Source organism: Kluyveromyces lactis (genome assembly GCF_000002515.2).
Source record: "Kluyveromyces lactis strain NRRL Y-1140 chromosome B complete sequence".
Classification (NCBI taxonomy): Eukaryota; Fungi; Ascomycota; class Saccharomycetes; order Saccharomycetales; family Saccharomycetaceae; genus Kluyveromyces; species Kluyveromyces lactis.
The window spans coordinates 949,205-968,017 of NC_006038.1; the positions used below are offsets into that span (position 1 = coordinate 949,205).

General features: G+C 38.6%; 10 protein-coding genes and 1 non-coding gene across 11 annotated transcripts; 5 read left to right on the forward strand and 6 right to left on the reverse strand.

Moving 5' to 3' along the window:
- Window positions 1-133: 133 nt before the first annotated feature.
- VPS4 (AAA family ATPase VPS4) lies at window positions 134-1,426 on the reverse strand (the record flags this gene model as incomplete). Its single annotated transcript, XM_452011.1, has 1 exon — window positions 134-1,426. One exon carries the CDS (start codon window positions 1,424-1,426, stop codon window positions 134-136), a length of 1,293 nt encoding a protein of 430 aa, XP_452011.1.
- Window positions 1,427-1,906: 480 nt separating this feature from the next.
- On the reverse strand, window positions 1,907-3,631 carry ASN1 (asparagine synthase (glutamine-hydrolyzing) 1; the record flags this gene model as incomplete). The annotated part of the gene is made up of 1 exon (XM_452012.1): window positions 1,907-3,631. The coding sequence occupies one exon, from the start codon at window positions 3,629-3,631 to the stop codon at window positions 1,907-1,909; it is 1,725 nt and encodes a 574-aa protein (XP_452012.1).
- A 518-nt stretch (window positions 3,632-4,149) lies between these two features.
- Window positions 4,150-4,351, reverse strand: SNR45. Its single transcript, XR_002633567.1, has one exon. It is a non-coding gene; the product is annotated as a snR45 (small nucleolar RNA).
- Window positions 4,352-4,914: 563 nt separating this feature from the next.
- NOC4 (ribosome biosynthesis protein NOC4) lies at window positions 4,915-6,480 on the forward strand (the record flags this gene model as incomplete). The annotated part of the gene is made up of 1 exon (XM_452013.1): window positions 4,915-6,480. The coding sequence occupies one exon, from the start codon at window positions 4,915-4,917 to the stop codon at window positions 6,478-6,480; it is 1,566 nt and encodes a 521-aa protein (XP_452013.1).
- Window positions 6,481-6,743: 263 nt separating this feature from the next.
- Window positions 6,744-8,282, forward strand: PPT1 (protein serine/threonine phosphatase; the record flags this gene model as incomplete). Its single annotated transcript, XM_452014.1, has 1 exon — window positions 6,744-8,282. One exon carries the CDS (start codon window positions 6,744-6,746, stop codon window positions 8,280-8,282), a length of 1,539 nt encoding a protein of 512 aa, XP_452014.1.
- Window positions 8,283-8,438: 156 nt separating this feature from the next.
- RRP15 (rRNA-processing protein RRP15) lies at window positions 8,439-9,200 on the reverse strand (the record flags this gene model as incomplete). The annotated part of the gene is made up of 1 exon (XM_452015.1): window positions 8,439-9,200. One exon carries the CDS (start codon window positions 9,198-9,200, stop codon window positions 8,439-8,441), a length of 762 nt encoding a protein of 253 aa, XP_452015.1.
- A 580-nt stretch (window positions 9,201-9,780) lies between these two features.
- Window positions 9,781-11,853, forward strand: KAR3 (Kar3p; the record flags this gene model as incomplete). The annotated part of the gene is made up of 1 exon (XM_452016.1): window positions 9,781-11,853. The coding sequence occupies one exon, from the start codon at window positions 9,781-9,783 to the stop codon at window positions 11,851-11,853; it is 2,073 nt and encodes a 690-aa protein (XP_452016.1).
- A 272-nt stretch (window positions 11,854-12,125) lies between these two features.
- TAZ1 (lysophosphatidylcholine acyltransferase) lies at window positions 12,126-13,349 on the reverse strand (the record flags this gene model as incomplete). Its single annotated transcript, XM_452017.1, has 1 exon — window positions 12,126-13,349. The coding sequence occupies one exon, from the start codon at window positions 13,347-13,349 to the stop codon at window positions 12,126-12,128; it is 1,224 nt and encodes a 407-aa protein (XP_452017.1).
- A 266-nt stretch (window positions 13,350-13,615) lies between these two features.
- LOA1 (lysophosphatidic acid acyltransferase LOA1) lies at window positions 13,616-14,470 on the forward strand (the record flags this gene model as incomplete). The annotated part of the gene is made up of 1 exon (XM_452018.1): window positions 13,616-14,470. The coding sequence occupies one exon, from the start codon at window positions 13,616-13,618 to the stop codon at window positions 14,468-14,470; it is 855 nt and encodes a 284-aa protein (XP_452018.1).
- On the reverse strand, window positions 14,467-15,630 carry KLLA0_B11011g (uncharacterized protein; the record flags this gene model as incomplete). The annotated part of the gene is made up of 1 exon (XM_452019.1): window positions 14,467-15,630. One exon carries the CDS (start codon window positions 15,628-15,630, stop codon window positions 14,467-14,469), a length of 1,164 nt encoding a protein of 387 aa, XP_452019.1.
- Window positions 15,631-17,070: 1,440 nt separating this feature from the next.
- Window positions 17,071-18,432, forward strand: MEP3 (ammonium permease MEP3; the record flags this gene model as incomplete). The annotated part of the gene is made up of 1 exon (XM_452020.1): window positions 17,071-18,432. One exon carries the CDS (start codon window positions 17,071-17,073, stop codon window positions 18,430-18,432), a length of 1,362 nt encoding a protein of 453 aa, XP_452020.1.
- Window positions 18,433-18,813: the final 381 nt, after the last annotated feature.

Genomic DNA, 18,813 nt, shown 5'->3' on the forward strand with positions numbered 1-18,813 from the left:
GTGTTCTAATGCTAAAATCAGCTAGGATTATGACTCAGTTACGTTCTATGTATATGATTATTTATCTATATTGCCCATGAAAGCATTTTGAAACATCATTACTATTATCTTTTAATTGCTGCTGGAATTCGAACTAATTTCCCTCTTGACCAAAGTCTTTGGTGAACTCTTCCTGTTTGTGTATATCTTCTTCATTAACTGTTGGTCTTGACGTTTGTATAGCCTTTAGGAAATCTTTTACAGTTAAATCAGGCTCCTGAAGTTCATCAGCATCAATATCTGTCCATGACATTTCAATGGCTTCTGGATCGCCTGGCGAACATGGTGTTAGCTTCCGTACGTCTGGATCATCCGACGAATTCTTGAAATGTGTTGCCATTTGAATCTTTCTGACAGGTTCCATTAATGCGTCCTTGACAACCACGGCAATATCGGATCCTGAATAACCATCTGTCATCTCCCCTAGAGATCTGTAATCTTCTTTTGTTAATTTACATGGTGTATCACCAACGTTCAACTCAAACATTTTTGTTCTGCTCGCAAGGTCAGGTAGGGGAATATATATTCTTCTCTCAAATCTTCTTCTAATAGCACTATCCAACTGCCATGGGATATTAGTTGCTCCTAGAACTAAGACTCCACTGGAATCATTACCTACACCATTCATTTGAACCAAAAGTTCTGTTTTTATTCTTCTGCTTGCTTCACTCTCTCCCTCTCCTCTTTGCCCGGTCAATGCATCGACTTCATCGATAAAAATGATGGACGGCTTGTTCTCTCTTGCCATGGCAAATAGTTGTTTGACCAATCTTTCTGACTCACCCATCCATTTCGAAACCAAGTCACTGGAACTTATGCTGAAAAAGGTAGAGTTGGCTTCTGTGGCAACAGCTTTCGCTAAATAGGATTTACCAGTACCTGGTGGACCATATAACAAGATTCCAGTCGTAGGCTTACGTTTACCCTTAAAAAGATGTGGGAATTTCACTGGAAGAATCACAGCTTCCTTCAATGCTTCTTTAGCACCTTCTAAACCAGCGATATCCTCCCATTTAACGTTAGGCTTTTCTGTCAAGATCGCCCCTGATAAGGCTCCTCTTAGCTTTTTATCGTCTGCATCGTCCTCTGTATTGGAATTGCCACCTGAACCAGAAGCAGTGGCTGCCTTTTTTGGCTTTTCTTGTTTCTTCTGTTGTTCTGTTTCCAAATGCTCCTTTAATTGTTCTGCACGATTCAGATACTCAGTGAATTTTGCTCGAATTAAGTCCTTAGATTTGGGGTTCTTCTCATACTTTAATGCTAGCATCAAATAGTCTAATCCATTGTAATATGCGGTGTAAGCCTCGTCATATTGCGTAGCTGTGTCTAAATCAATGGCTTTTTGTATTAAATCAATTCCCTTTGTTAAAAAATCACCGGTGCTCATATCAATGTAAGTGCTGTGAGTAGTGAACACTAAATTGTAATCTTGAAGCCGTTCTACAATTTGAATGGCTATGGTATTTCGAAATCACTATGGAGCAGGAACAGAGGGGTAAACTGAGTCACGTATCAGTCGACACACATTTAAGGCAGTACGTATCTCTATTATAATAGGCTTTTTGCAATTACTTGGGAACATCAACATAAGAAAATGTATTTGACTATGCTTTATCAAATCACGTGATTAATTACAATGTCTAATGAAATGTTCATCTACAGCACTCTTCGGATACTAGCAGTCGTGATCCTAGATTGCTTATGAGAGAGATGCCCCAGTCATATAATAGAAGAGTCTCACACTAAATATCTTTTTGCCATTAACGTTAAATAAAATAGTATATTTGTATCGAGGAAGTACTAATTCTATTTAATTATTCTGTACATATTTATAAGATTTTATAACAGAGACATTAGTAGAGTGATCTTATTTTTTATCAACGTGTTGTTCGTGGATCTTGGCGTATCTACCGGAAGGATCTTCAGCACAACCCCAGTCAGCCTTTGGAATCCATCTCATGACAGTGGAAGCAGCGGTCTTTTGTGGGAACAAAGCATCGAACTTCAATCTGTACCAGTAGGCTTCCTTGGTAGTTGGAATATCGTCACCCCATTCAGCCTTTGGTTGAGCGAATTGTTCATCAGAGATAGTGCTTTCAGCTGCATCCTTTAGACCATCAATCCAAGAGTAACCGACACCGTCGGAGAATTGTTCCTTTTGTCTCCACAAGATTTCTTCTGGTAAGTATGGTTTCAAATCTGGTTCATCCGTGGTATCGAATGCCTTTCTTAGAATGTATTTTTCGATCTTACCTTCAGCTGGTTTGATCATCTTGTCGTTTGGATCAATGTTCATACATAGTTGTAGGAAGTCCCTGTCCAAGAATGGAACACGAGCTTCTAGACCCCAAGCCATGGTAGATTTGTTAGCACGCAAACAATCAGCCAAGTGCAAGTTCTTAACTCTCTTGACAGATTCGACGTGGAATTCAGCAGCTGATGGAGCTTGTGCGAAGTATAGATAACCACCAAAGATTTCATCGGAACCTTCACCGGACAAAACCATCTTAACACCTTGAGCCTTGATCTTACGAGAAAGCAAGAACATTGGGGTGGAAGCACGGATAGTAGTGACATCGTAAGTTTCTAAGTGGTAGATAACATCGTCCAAAGCGTCTAGACCTTCCTGTAAAGTGAAAGTATGTTCGTGATGGATAGAACCGATGAATGTAGCCACCTTACGAGCAGCTTGTAAATCTGGAGCGTTTGGCAAACCAACAGCGAATGAGTGCAATCTAGACCAGCCAGCAGCATGTAGATGACCTTGTTCGTCAAGCCCAGCCAATTGATGTGGGTCACTGTCATAAACAACTGGATCAAGTTCGGCATTAGTTTTTTCTGTTTCTCTTGCGGCAATAGCAGCAATCAAAGAGGAATCCAAACCACCGGACAATAGAACACCGTAAGGAACTTCAGCCATTAATCTCTTTCTAACAGCCTTTTCCAAACTTTCTCTAACAGCCTTAAAGTCAACTGGGGTGGTTGGAATTCTGGATTCGTCCAACCAGTCAGGAGTGAAATATCTGGTCAATTTGTCAGTTTCAGAGTCGTATACGTGACCTGGTGGGAAAGCAATGATTTCATCACAGTCATCGGTCAAACATTTCAGTTCACTGGAGAACCAAACAGACTTTGGAGAAGCAGAGGATCTACCCATGTAAAGAGTGGTAATACCGATTGGGTCTCTGGCAGCGATGATACGATCCTTCTTAGAATCGTACAAACACCAAGCGAACATACCATCCAAGTGTTTTGGAGCATCGATATCGTACTTTTCGTATAATGGAATGATAGGTTCACAGTCAGACAAAGTCTTGAATGGATAGCTTGCACATTCTTCTCTCAACATGATATGGTTGTAAATTTCACCATTGACGGCCAAAGTGTAAGAACCATCTTCGGAAGTGATTGGTTGGGCACCAGAGTCCAATCCGACAATAGCCAATCTTTCGTGAACTAGAATAGTAGAGTTCTTAACAATGTTACCTGACCAATCTGGACCACGGTGTCTGATTCTCTTGGATAATTGTAAAGCTTTTGGTTTGTAAGCCTGAACATCAGGGTTTCTGAATGAAGCAAATATACCACACATCTTGGGTCCTGTTACTTCGTTATTCTGTATATCTAATTGATAAGAGCGAGTAAAAAACCAATACTAATACAAAACAAAGATCCTAACATAAACATATAAACAATTCTTATTACAAGCGAGCATTAGTTTTCTTGTGATGAGCATCAATTCTTTATACTTTTTCCAAAATTTTTCACCAGAGCTTGAATCGCCGTATTCTTTTTTCTTTCGAGATATTGAAAATGACTCAGTATCAATTGCATATCAAAAGAATATGACAAAGCAGCAGAGAAACGAAAAGTAACGAAGTGAAAATGAAAATTGGTGCCAGATTCTAACTCTGATTCATAGTTGATTCATTTGTTCCCGCTCCGACTTGTCATATTCACGATACCATCGTATCACGGCATTTTTTTCTATCTAATATTTACGTTTACGTTTACAGTTAGTTTAGTTTTTGAAATGAATCGCACAAGGCGATTCATATTAGCAAGAAGCAAGACTCAAACACACAAACTCACATCAAGTCTATACATGGGATGACCTTCCCAAAAAGAATCAGAATTTTATAAAAAGTGTCCCAAATCATTCAAAGAATGTAACAAGATTATAAGGCTTGCGAGGGCACCACATTCTCCATTAAAACCATGAACAGAAAATAATTCCCATCCACGAAAGAATTGTAAGAATTAAAAAAGCGCAAATAGTATCATCGTCTTCTTTTAAAACTTGGAAGGTCATGTGGATTTAAGCCCAAAAAGAGTAATACAAGTAAAGCCTATCAAAGTTACATCTCTTCTACATCACCAATTGTGTCTTGTAATTTCTTGGTTCATAAATCTTTCTCTTATATATGATGAAATTCGGGCTAGATCATTTTATACTAATCGTTGAAATTTGTATGCTGTTAGGGCTCATAGGCTGCCGTGAACTGGAGGATACGCACCCCCTGAAGGAACGAGCATCAGTGTGCGTATTCAAGGTGATGCAGGCAAGACTTGACTGACAACAGAATGGTTTACCACTCTAAATTATATATTTAATGTCGCCATTGATAGCTAGTTTATTAGGAAATGCGATCACGTGATAAGAATAATTTCTTTTCAATTGTCTTCTACATTGCAAGAATCTCTGAAAAATTTGGAATCAAGAGATGAGATGAGATGAGATGAGATGAGATGAAGTCGAATAGGAAACGTTAAGGTAGGATATTCTCACCGTTATAATCTGTTTGATTACTCGCAATAAATAATTGGAATTCACATATAAAAGTTTCCCAAGGATTCAGACAGCGATTAACCAAGATGCTCTCGAAGGAAGAGATTAAGCAAGTTTGGAAGTCTATTAGCACCGGCAATGATAGAAAACATTACAACTCGTTGGTGAACCTAATCCATGGGTACAATGAACTTCTAAAGGAAAACGAATTGTTGCACAATTTGGAAGATGATTACCGTTATATGACCATTGCTTTGAGTCAGATTTTCATCAAACTTTTTGAGCGTGGTCAATTGATGCCTCATCTTGCATCCAATGCCAATGAAAAGAAATTCTTTGAATGGTGTAAGAAACTATATTTAAATTATAAGGTTAAGTTATTGGCTATCATTACATCTTTGCATGAAGTTAACTCGTTGAGTTTAGATTGTTTGGACTCATATATGAAAATGCTTCACCATGAATCGATATATTGGGCTTCGAAACCAAATAGTCCTTTCTTTCCAAATAAGACTTTAAGATCGTTACTAGTGGCTCTTTTCCATTGTAACTTTGAAGGTGATATCGGTTTCAAAGATGGTCAGAGCGAGAATCCCGTGTTTAATCTATTTGTGGAAGCCTATTATAAGAAGAATTTCGATATTCAATTCTACACACAATCAGAACTGATATCGTTGTTACCAGAACTTGATGGCCAAACATCTGACGAAATTTTGATGTCTAAATGGTTGGCTTTATGCAACAACGATGTTCAGGGATCACCAGACTTGGAAATATTCGTATCTGTGCCCCCACAAGCCATCGAGAATGATGCTAAGTTTAAATCCAACCTCGAAACAAATTGGTTGCACTGTCTAAATTTAGCCAACTTATCCAGTAGCCAATATAAAACTGTGCTTTTAGTGCTACACAAGAGAATTATAGTATGGTTCCATCAACCAACAAAGCTTATGGATTTCCTTACCGACTCTTACAACCAAGGTGGTATCGTTTCAATCCTTTCATTAAATGGTTTGTTTGAACTTATGAAAAAATACAACCTAGAATATCCAAATTTCTACTCAAAACTATATCAGCTTCTAACTCCAGAAGTAATGCACGTTAAGTACAGATCAAGATTTTTCAGATTAGTGGACACCTTTCTATCTTCTACACATTTATCCGCACAACTGGTAGCGTCATTCATCAAACGTTTGGCACGTTTATCCGTATCGGCACCACCAGGTGCTATTGTTTCTATAATACCATTCGTGTACAATCTAATCAGAAAGCATCCTACATGTATGATTCTATTACACGATCCAGAATACATCGACTGCGATTCAAAGAAAAGGCAAGAATATCTAGATCCATTCAACAATGAAGAAACCAATCCAGAACTTACAAATGCTCTTTCCTCCTCAGTATGGGAGCTAGAAACGCTAATGAATCACTACCATCCAAACGTAGCCACTTTAGCGAAGATTTTCCAACAACCTTTCCAAAAGTTAAGCTACAACATCGAAGATTTCTTAGATTGGTCTTACGATTCACTTTTGCAAGCAGAAACCAATAGAAAGCTGAAGATCCAACCTGCTCTTGAATTCGAAAGGTTTGAAACAATTTTCGAATCAGGTTCTGATTCAGCATTCCTACCCTTCATAAAATGGTAAATACATAATTTCAAGTAGAAAACTTAAGTAGTTCAATTCCAAATTGAGTACTTTCTTTCACTTTCGCAAATCTCTTCACATTACATCTCATCACATCGCCGTAATATTGAAACATCGAGATGAAAAAAATCAACAAGTCAACATCAAGAAGAGAAAGACTCACATCAGAAAAAACTTTAAAATGGGCTCCGTTTATCGGTCTTGAGGACTTAAAGGCACATACCATACCAGTTGGCTGCTTTTTTACCACTACTATTGAATAAATGACTGAGGAAGTGAAAGCCTGTAATCCAGAGAAAGCCTTAGAGCTGAAGAATGAAGGTAACAAGTTCGTGAAGGAGAAACTGTACGCAAAGGCAGCTGAGTATTATACAAAAGCCATCGAGCATGATCCCGAGAATACGATCCTATATTCAAACCGTGCGTTCACCAACCTAAAGTTGGATAACTTCCAAAGTTCTTTAGACGATGCTAAACGTGCAATTGAATTGGATAATAACAATTTGAAAGCCTATCACCGCAGAGCTATGTCTTACATTGGGCTACTAGAGTTTAGAAAGGCAAGGAAGGACTTGATCATTGTGTTGAAATTCAAGCCTAACGAGCTCACTGCAAAAAATGCATTAGCAATCTGTGATAAAGTCATACAGAAGGAGAATTTTGAAAAAGCTATTAGCGGTGGAGACTCTTCTAAAGTTGATTTATGTCAAACTTTAAATATCAGCTCATTCGATGCAAATGCCGATCTCCTCAAATATGATGGTAAAACCTTGGAATTCGAACAAGTGAAGTCAGATTCTGGGGCCAATGCTGGTGTCAGAGTTAACAATATGAACCAGGAATTCATTTCTTATATGATTAATGAGATTTTCCTAGAAGGTAAAAAGCTTCCAAAGGCTTACGTTGCAGCGATCATTTCTCATGCAGACTATTTGTTCAAGCAAGAAAACAGTGTTGTTGAACTTGATAACAGAGAAAAGCCGGATACAAGAATTTCTGTATGTGGTGACACGCATGGTCAATTTTATGATGTTCTGAACATCTTCAAAAGTTATGGGAAAGTAGGCGGCTCCAATGTATATTTATTCAATGGTGATTTCGTAGACCGTGGATCATGGTCTTGTGAAGTGGCCATTTTATTCTATTCTTTGAAAATCGTGTATCCACAGAACATTTACTTGAACAGAGGTAATCATGAAACCAACAGCATGAATAAAGTGTACGGGTTTGAAGACGAATGCAAATACAAGTACTCCCAGCGCATTTTCGATCTTTTCTCACAAAGCTTCGAATCTCTACCATTAGCCACTGTCATCAATAGTTCATACCTGGTCGTGCATGGTGGTTTGCCAAGTGATACTTCTGCCACTGTAGAAGATATGAAGAAAATTGATAGATTCCACCAACCACCAAGAGAGGGAACATTTATGGAGTTATTATGGGCGGATCCACAGGCTCCGGATGGATTTGGACCATCTCCTCGTGGCTTAAGTAATGCGTTTGGGCCTGACATTACTAGAAAGTTCTTGAAACAGAATAATTTAAAGCGAATCTTCAGGTCTCATGAAGTTAGACAAGGCGGTTACGAATTTGAGCATGAGAATCAATTGGTCACTGTTTTCAGTGCTCCTAACTACTGTGACGCCGGTGGCAACCTCGGTGCAATCATTCATGTTGTTCCAAACACAAAATCTGAAAAGAAATCATCTATCGACAGCGACTTGGTAATAGAAACTTTCTCTGCTTCACCACATCCAGATATTAAACCAATGGCATATTCAAATGGAGGGTTAGGATTTTGATCCCTCATCTGACCTGATCTGATCTTTTTTCGATAAAGTTGTAATTAATAATATTATTAGTCTATTATACAGTCTTTGGGATTACCTATATATGTACATAGTTTTGCGCTTTAATAAATGCAGATGATTCCCTCTATCATATAGAACTTCCTCTTTTCAACTGTCACCAGCAGTTTTCACCAAATCAAAGAACTTCTCCTTGGAAACCTCCGTTATCAACTCTTTTCTCTCTGAACGGTTCTTCACACCACCCAATGAGTCATTGATTTCCTTTTCAGTCTTAACCTGAGTAGAGAGAATTGCATTGAATAACTTCACAACACCTTTCTGGGCAATCTTTCTTAGTTTACGTTCCTTCTCAAGAATTTCTCTAATTTCATCCGAGTTTGCGTCTGCAGCCACAACAGGTATAATATCTTTCTTTCTAGTCTTATTGAGTAGTTGTTTCTTCTCTGTGAGTATAGCTCTCTTAGCCTTTTGCTCTAACTTATCTGCTTCATTTTGCTTTAAAACTTTCTTATTCCTAGCCATAATGGGATCTTTACGGTCGTATGCTTTCAAATGCGATGATAAAATATTGGTTAACGCGCTGGAAAATGTGGATGATCCATCATCGTGTTTGGATTTGGAAGACTTCTTCTTTCTTGGGAAGTCATCGTCATCTGGTTGGTTCACCACATCTTCATCGTCACTGTCTTCATCACTGGCGTCATCACTCGACACTTCATTTAGATCCATTTCATCGTTATCTATTTCGGAACCTGTACTGCCTTCAGAATCCACATCAGAATCTACTTCATCAGCCAATTGTGATACTTCATTCTCTTTGACTTTCGTTTGAGCCCTGATCTTTGCAGACTTGTCATTCAACTTGCTCTTTTTGGTGACAGGTATTGTCACTTTACCCTTGCTACTCATAGTATTTTCAGGCGGCTATACAATACAAAGCTGTCCACTGCACAATCTACCGGCAAGTTAACCTTCTATTGAGATAGTGTGAATTCAATGATGGATCCTAAAGGCCCAGATACAGTCTTGAAAGCGATGAGATGAGTTGTGCTTCACTGAAATTTTTTTTGGCATGTTCACTAACAAAAAGAAATACATTCTATCAACACACCCATACACCACTGCAAATTTGACGTTGGTGGAGCCGCCGTCATAAGAAACTTGAAGCTGAACTCTCTTACTAGCCTGTGGTTCCCCGACTGTTGGGTTTATTGGAGTGTGGTGTATCTGTAATGGTTCCTCTACTTGTTCAAGCTACCCAAAGAAGGTTTGTTGTGTACTGAAGCCGGTTCAGTTTCGAAATATGTCACATATACTAGTAAAGATGTAAACAAATAATAAGATCAACCGAAAACAAAACAATCTTGAAACACCAAAGGAGACATAGCAATTGAAGAACGTATATAAACCAGTACCGCTTTGGAAAAGACGTGTAATAAGGTAGTGGGTTTGACTAAATTAAACTGGTTGGCTGATAATCAAACGGAATATGAATGGACCGCCGTCAACGCCAGAAAGATGTTCATCGAAGGACGGTTCTAATATACCTTCTCCAACCCAGCAGGGTTCAAGTTCACCAAAATACAAACCAAGGCAGTCGATAAGATTGAATCCAGAAGATGTACAGAGTATAAACAGAAGAAGGTCTCTCACGCCCAGTACTGAAAATAGAAGCTCAACTCATATGACATTCTTTTACAAAGAAAACCTGAAAGAACTGAATAGATTGCAAGAAGAGTTGTCCAGAAAAAAGATCAAGTTGAATACCGCACAGGATGAGATGAACTCGTTGAAAAGCAAAGTGGAAACTGTAGAGTTCAAAATGAACAATTTGAAAGAGGAGAAACAAGTGAAAGTACGACAAATCGGGTTAAAGCAGAATGAATTGAATAGCATGGATCAAGATCATGAATTGAAGTTAGAGTTTATGAGAAACGGATTTGATCTAGAAATAAAGAAGATAGAGGGAAAATACCACTGTGAAATGAATGAAACAGAGTCGAAATTCAAATTTGAAGTGCAGCAGATTGAATTTGAAAAGATTCAAAAGTTTAAACAAGAAAAGGAACATTTATTGAAGGACATACATAACTTAAACGATGAGGTAAATAATAATGACAATGTCATTAACCAATTAAAGGAAGAACTTGATAAGAAATACTCAAATCTTAAAGAGAAGTGGATGGTAGAGTTTCAGACGGAATGGAAGAATATCACAGAAGCTAATCAGTCCATGATTAAGGATATCAACAAGTTAAGTCAAGATATAGAAAATGACATGACTAATGAATTGGATCAATCTAAAGACAAACGTAACATTTTAGAAAAGGAGCTAGCAAAATTGGAAGAGAAGCTTAATGAGAAGAATGTATTCAAGGAATCTATTACTGTGCAAATAGACACTGTCGAAGAAGAAATAGAGCAAACTATCAGTCAACGGAAAGAACTCAATGAGTATATCACTAATTCCAAAAACGAACTTTTACAAATCAATGAAATACTGATAAAAGAGGAGACAATGCGTCGTAAGCTTCATAATGAACTACAGGAGCTGCGAGGAAATATCAGAGTATACTGTAGAATAAGACCGCCTTTAGAAAACGAAGTGCAGGATATATCGCACATTCATGTATCTAACTTTGATAATAGAAATGGATCGCAAGCAATAGAGATAAGCAATGAAGATAGGAACAGCAGATTCTTATTTGACAAAGTATTCAGCTCTAATGCATCAAATCGAGACGTTTTCGAAGAAGTTGGCCAGTTGATTCAGAGTTCACTGGATGGCTATAATGTTTGCATATTCGCTTATGGTCAAACTGGTTCTGGAAAAACTTATACTATGATGAACGATCCTGATGGTGTAATACCAATGACATTAGATCATATCTTTGACTGGACGCACCTCTTGAAGGAAAGAGGATGGGATTATTCATTTGAGGCTCAATTTATCGAAATTTACAACGAACAAATCGTTGATCTTTTGAGATCTTTAAATCCCGAACCAGGTCCGACAAAATACGAAATACGACACGATGGGGACTCTCAAAGAACCTCAATTACCAATGTCACGTCCATAAAACTAGAAACACGTGCGAGAGTGAATACTGTCTTGAGAACAGCTAATAAAACGAAGTCGATTGCCGCCACAAATTCAAATGAACGCTCATCAAGATCACATAGTGTGTTTACCATTAGAATCCATGGAACTAATAGTATTACTGGAGAAGCTAGTGATGGTGTCCTAAATTTAGTAGATTTGGCGGGATCTGAAAGAATTGATACTTCAAATGTTACAGGTGACAGACTTCGAGAAACACAGAACATCAACAAATCATTAAGTTGTTTAGGCGATGTGATTTATGCACTCAACGGAAAAGATATGAAACACATTCCATTCAGAAATTCAAAGCTAACATATTTACTACAGTATTCATTAATTGGTGACTCAAAAACTTTAATGTTTGTTAATGTATCCCCTAGTTCGAACCATGTGAAGGAGACGTTAAACTCTTTAAGATTTGCTTCCAAGGTAAATTCTACCAAAATTAATCAACATTGATGTTGCGGTCAAAATTTGATTTGTGTCTGTTATATTTTTCCATGCTAGAGCAATAAGGAGATATAACAAATTTAACTGTAATATCAAACTTAATAAATAAATACAAAATTATTTACAGAAGTAGTAATCACGCAATGACTGTTTTCCTAGCTAAAGATATACGAATCAAACCTTTACGTTGTTGAATTTAATGATTACCATTTTTAATTTATCCATTTTGAATACAAGAGTTTTTATATTCAGTACTTTTGAAATATGTGTTGCATTGTAGCTCATTCATGCTTTCCTGGGTTCTCGGCGTCGTCATAATCGTTTAAGAATTTTTGTAACCTTCTGATAGCCCAGTTCTGTCCAATAAATTTCACATCGGGATCGGAAGCACCTTCTGTCTCTGTGTAACGACCCCACCAAGCTGCTGATTTGAATCTTTCATCCTCTAACTCAAAGCGTCTTTCTTCATGACGTATTTTAGCAACATGTGCTCTTAGTTCTGCAGCCAGTCTTGATCTCAAATCTTGGACTTCCTTACCATATTTTAATTCCCAACTTAAATCTGTGGGGTTCTTTGGGTCATGATATTTATCACAAAGAGCTAGCCACTCCTTCCTATATCCGTCAATAATAGCATCGTCAATGGGGTTACCGATAGTGACATTAATCTCCGCTCCCATATTTCTTGGTAAATATCTCTCAATCATAGTACCTGCACTTGATTCAGGAGCAATCTTCTCAAAACCAGTTGAAAACATAGGTACCACGATTGGTGATTTTGTGGACTCAAGGATTAACCTAGTGATCCCCCATCTGAAATACCTCATGGAGTTTGAGAAAGGAGGCTGTAATTGCAGGACAAATCCTTCAGGATAAACATGAATCCAACTTGGTTTAGATCTCGCTACCGGAGCTACATATTTCACGACATGGCCATCCTTGACGCTCAGTTTATCAAAAATTTTATTGTTCCCTTCGAGGGTAGGTTGCTTCTCGATTTCTTTTTTCAATGGTTCGATATGATGAGGAGTCCATTCTAGGTCTAATGTATCGTCAGGGGACAACAAACGGATCGATGCGTCGATAGAACCTTGGAAGGGACCACCACCAAACCTCTCAGTAGAAAGCACTTTACCCAACGAAAAGAAAGTCGCAAGGAATTTGTTCTGAAAACATACGTTATGAGCACCGAGGCACCATCTAATCTGATCCAAATCCCAATACATAGACCAGGGGAAAACACCCCAAATGAACGGATCATCCACCACCGACATATGGTTCATAACAGTCATGAGCCCTCGGTTCTCGGTTTTAGTACGTGCGACAGCCTCTTGTAATTTCTCTAAATTGTTTAACTTCACATTGTAGAATGTATTCAACATGAATTTAGAAATACCGACAGCCAACAAACATGTTCCATGAGACGCTATCTGCCAGAAAGGGTTCGTTCTAGGGTATTGAGAGAGAAACTCGTCTCCTCGATCGAGCACATCCGGGAAGGACATCTATATTCACGGGCTATGGCTCGCTATCGTTTGAAAGTCTTTCTTCTTTTCTTGCATGTGCTTTAGAATCGATAATATCTTCAAAGATGAGATGAGATGAGCATTTTGAAGTTTTAAGCTTTCCAATAATTTTTCAACAAAAAAAGAAGAGATGAAATTAAAGGCGAAATATGGATTCGATGAATTGACAAAGTACATAATTATAAGGTGACTAAGCAGGCGATTACAGCTATAGAAGTGCGAAACTTTTGTAAACTTTTAAAGGAATGGAGAAATATAGTTCTTGGAGAGACGAAGGAACAGGAATTCCACCCTTTCTTCCCGAAAGAGGGTTGCCAAGTGCCAATTTATTGCATCTAGTCGTAAGATGGCTCCAGTATGTGATAATTTCTCTGGCGAGCATCATATTGGTGCCATTCCTCGGATTGGATAGCGTCTATCAGCTGCGAATGCTTTCGTTATACAAAATAGAGACTGATGTTCAGGTAGATGGAGTGAAGAAGAGACAAATTTGTAAGGAAAAACACTTTCCTAAACCAGGATGCCTATATGTGGCCAATGCATTATCTCCATTTGATGCCTTAGCACTAAGGTCATTGGTAGATAAGAAAAATGAGTGCAATTTCATTGTTCCAAGGGAGGATTCACTTTATACAATTCAATTAGAGGACTGGTACCAATTTGCACTTGACGGTGCATTGGGTACGAGAATTGACAATAGATTAGTTGAGATCAAGGATTTAGAAACTGTCTGCAACGGTAAAGTCAATTTCTTATTTGCAGAAGGAACTACATCTAATGGGAAGAGTGTTTTACCATTTGAAGTTCAACCAAAGCTGTTGCAAGATTTGATAGACGTATGTGGATCCAAAGTGAAATCGATTTCCTTAAAATTGCATGCGAAGATCACTACACCTTTAAAACCAAAATCTGCCTTTAAATATAAACTAGGTTGCATGTCACAGGGTGTACGGTATAAAGTACGTATAAGTGAGGATGTGGACAGACCGGACGTTAGGAAGTTACGGATTAATTTGGTCGGTGGTGATGAATATAAACTTGTGGGTAAAAAATTGGACTTCAGATCTAAGCTGAGATTTTCCCAAGTGTACTACAGCTAATGCAAGCTAGTTGATGACGATTGTTGATCGATTACAAGTGATACACCATCAAATATGTAATTAACCCCCTTCACCGTTGGGGCCTTCCCCTGTGGCAATACCCACTTGTGCGATTTCCCCATCCCATCGAATGTGAACTCATTTGCGTTGTCGTATCGTACTTTCAAGACCATGATCAAGGGAAGAAGGAAGTCCGCAATGATTTCTAGAATAAATGGATGCAAGGTCATCGATGTCGGTTGTAAATCGTGCTTGTTTTTGCCAAGCTTGATCTTATTTCTAAGCTTCCCCTTGATAGAATCCTTCCAGAACCTTGTTTGTACCAGCAATTTATCTAACGATTTATTATTTTGTAAAAGATTCAATTGTTCTTTGGATAACAGCGGTTGAATATGAACAATGGCTGTGTCGATCATTTCTAATGCCGTAGTTGGGTCGTCTGTATGGTCGTATTTGTCGATGGATAAGAGTGTCAGTGCAAGAGAACCTAAGAAATGTTGCATCGAGTTAATCTGACTTGCCAATTGTAGGGAGTCTTGCACTGACAGCTGCAACGATGTACAAACATTAGAGCAACCAATGGACAATTTCGCGTAAGCATTAGCGACTTTAGAGAGCTCTTGAATGTCCGAGTCCTGGAAACTAAGCAATTTCGAGTATTTGTCATTTGCATCGGGATACAATCTGGTTCTCATCTTCGATATCGTCAACAGAACCATAGATAACTGTTGATTCAACTGGTACAAAGAGCAGAATTGATTACACTGCGATAAGATTGAAGTTGGTACGAACGGAACTGTTGATACGAACTGCAATATTCCAATTGCCTTTTTATTATAATTGGTGGAAGATTGCCATTGTTGAACATCAGGGGAAGCAGAACCATAAGCATTCTCTCTAATCTGTTGAGCCAATTGCTCAAACCCGTGAGAGACATTCAATGCAGCGATTGCAATTTGAGCAGAGAATTCTGATTGATAGCATGAGTTGTATTGACAATATGCCAACAGTTTGTTCATGTACTGGAAGTTAGCATCGATAAGTTGAGAATCGGAAGAGGGAGATGCGTTGCACTGTGACCGTGAAATTTCTAGCTCCGATGGTAGTTCCGCAGACTGAATCGTTGGTAAGGAATCTGGAAGTGAATTAATTACCCACATGATGAGGTCCGTTTCTACCTTTTATCAAGGTACATAGCTGGTCATGTATGTATGTGCCTTTATGCAAGATGAGTACATCTTCCAATCTGTATGTATGCATTATTCCAATGGGGAAGACCTGGATTCCAGTCACGTGAATCAAAGAAGGAAACACATTTATCCGGGTAATCGTTACCCAGATATGGACAAACCCACCAATCTGCCCCACGGTAGGAGGAAATAGGCATTACTTAACTTCCCTATACAGCCCACTCTACGCCTCGGCCACAAATGTTGCCCTTCTGCTTAGAAACACGGAAAAATGAAGCGCCATATGCTAAACACCGTGCACCACCGATAAGAGAAAACTGAAAGGTATTCGAACAAGAAAAAGACACAAGAAACAAAAGTCCACAATCCGGGTAACTATGAGCACTCAAGAGAAGTGTACACCACATACAAAACAGCCTCGTCTTCAATGCTATTGGTGGAAGATTGCCTGGTTTTTCCAGATAACGGTGTTGATTCATCGGTTCATACACCACGAGGGAAAAACACAGGAATCCTCCTACAACCCGGCGCGGAACCTGGCCAAGGGATCCAGATTCGACCATGCATTTTTGCGCACATGTGTAAGCTGAGCAGCATAAAGTAACAAAGAGCGAGCAGAAAATGTTACCCGTACCAAATTCATATCAGGCACTGTACATAAATACGTGTATATGTGCTCATATTATATATATATCAAATAATGAATTTATCAATAATCTATTAATCAAGTAATTGATATTGATATTGATACTGATAGTCGAGAAAACACAGGCGTATCATCCCGACAACCGCAACCGCTAGCAGTTGAAATTGAATACTTCTACAACCACAAAAACCCTTGTTTGTAGACTAGTATAGCTGAATAATCCCCTTTATGACACTAAATTAGCTAAACACCTTTGTATCTCTTTCGAAGCTTTTTTTCCTTATCTTGATTTCTTATCAGTTGGTCCTTTGTTTCTTTTTTTTCCTTTCCTGAAAAAAATTTGTTTTTCTTACTTAGCAAGTTCTAATCTCAGTCCAGTAGAGAATCAGCATTTGCTAATCGGATCCAATTCTAGTTCAGTTTTCGAGCCCTTTATTGGATTCGGATTGAAACGAAAGTTCTGGGTTATTAGAGGGTTTACTTCTTGTGTCGATGTGGATCCTATCCAATTCTGGGTCTGCTTTTTTTTTTTCTTTCTTTACTATTCAGCGGGGCGTATTTTCCATCGAAACTGTCAATCCATCGTAGCATCGTAGTTTTATGCCAAAGCATGTATTATATATAAATACTTTGGTGTAAGTTCGTATAATTTGGTACAATCTTTCACCACTGCGAGTAGTAAATTATCTTTTCATTTATTGCATTATTGTAGGGAGGTTAGAACTCCTAGGAAATTGTTTTAAGAAACGTTCAAGCACAAAGCCATGACTTCAGTGTGGCATGAGACTTACGATGGTTCAACAATTGCGTTTATCTTCATGGGATGCGCTTTAGTATTCATTATGGTACCCGGTTTGGGTTTCTTATATTCAGGTTTAGCAAGAAGGAAATCTGCTCTTTCGTTGATTTGGGCAGTTATCATGGCTACTTTGGTTGGAATGGTCCAATGGTATTTCTGGGGTTACTCTTTGGCCTTTTCAAAGACTGCGATCAATCACAAATTCATAGGGGATTTGAACTCGTTCGGGTTCAGAAACGTTTATGGGTATGCGGATCCCGAGGATCCAACGACGTACCCGGAATTAGCATGGGCAGCTTTCCAAGGTATGTTTTTATGTGTCACTTTGAGTATTATTGCCGGTGCCACTGCAGAAAGAGGTAGACTCTTGCCTCATATGGTTTTCCTATTCTGTTTCGCAACCATTGTGTACTGTCCCGTTACATTTTGGGTTTGGTGCCCTGATGGATGGGCTGCCAGATGGGGAGTGCTAGACTGGGCCGGTGGTGGTCCTGTTGAGATTTTGAGTGCGGTTGGTGGGTTCGTTTATTCTGCATTCTTGGGTAAGCGTCATGAAAGCCAATTGATCAATTTCAGACCTCATAACGTCTCTATGGTTACTTTAGGGACCAGTTTATTGTGGTTTGGATGGCTCGGTTTCAATGGTTGTACCAGTTTGGATCCAAATATGAAATCCGTGTTTGCGCTCTTGAACACAAATCTAAGTGCCGCATTTGGTGGTATGACCTGGTGTCTATTGGATTATAGACTAGAGAAGAAATGGTCTACTGTGGGTCTTTGCTCTGGTATCATTTGTGGTCTCGTTGCAGCCACACCAAGTGCAGGTTGTATCACACTCTATGCATCAGTTATCCAGGGGATCACAGCTGGTGTAGTATGTAACTTTTCCACCAAGATAAAATACGTGCTAAAAGTGGACGATGCGATGGATATCTTGGCAGAGCACGGTATCGCAGGAGTTGTTGGGCTAATATTTAATGCATTTTTTGCTGCAGACTGGATCATCGGTTCAGATGGTGCCACTGAACATGGTGGTGGATGGCTCTCTCACAATTGGAAGCAAATGTACATGCAAATCGCTTATATCGCGGCAGTTACCGGTTACGCTGCTGTGGTTACTGCCATCATTTGCTTCGTGCTAAATAAGATTCCAGGCCTGCAACTCAGAGCTGACGAAGAGGCAGAAGATAGAGGTATGGATGAGGACCAAATCGGAGAATTCGCATACGATTATGTCGAAGTGAGAAGAGATTATTATTCATGGGGTGTACCTAATGACACCGATTCAGGAAACGAAAAAATCACTGGTCCTCAAACACCAATATAAGATCAACATAGCATAGATTGTTCCTCTACCCGATAACTGGGTCTTATTAAAAGAAGAAAAAAATGCATAAAACCAGTTTTCAATAGCATATTATTGTTTTTATTTCAATATTCACTTCAGCTAGATGGCCGTTTGGGTAATTAATCTATCAAACTAGATTCGTTCACCAAATAAATTCCCTTTACATATTAACTTAATTTTTCAAAATCATTTATTCATCATCATATTTAATCTTCATGTTACTCATTGTTAATTTATCTGGAAAAAATATTCCTGGTCGTCATGTACACACATAATTAAGATTTTATATTTGTTCTCCGATATTCAGAGATCCTCTTACCGTTGAGGTAACACCAATGCGGTAAGAGGTACTAAAAGAGC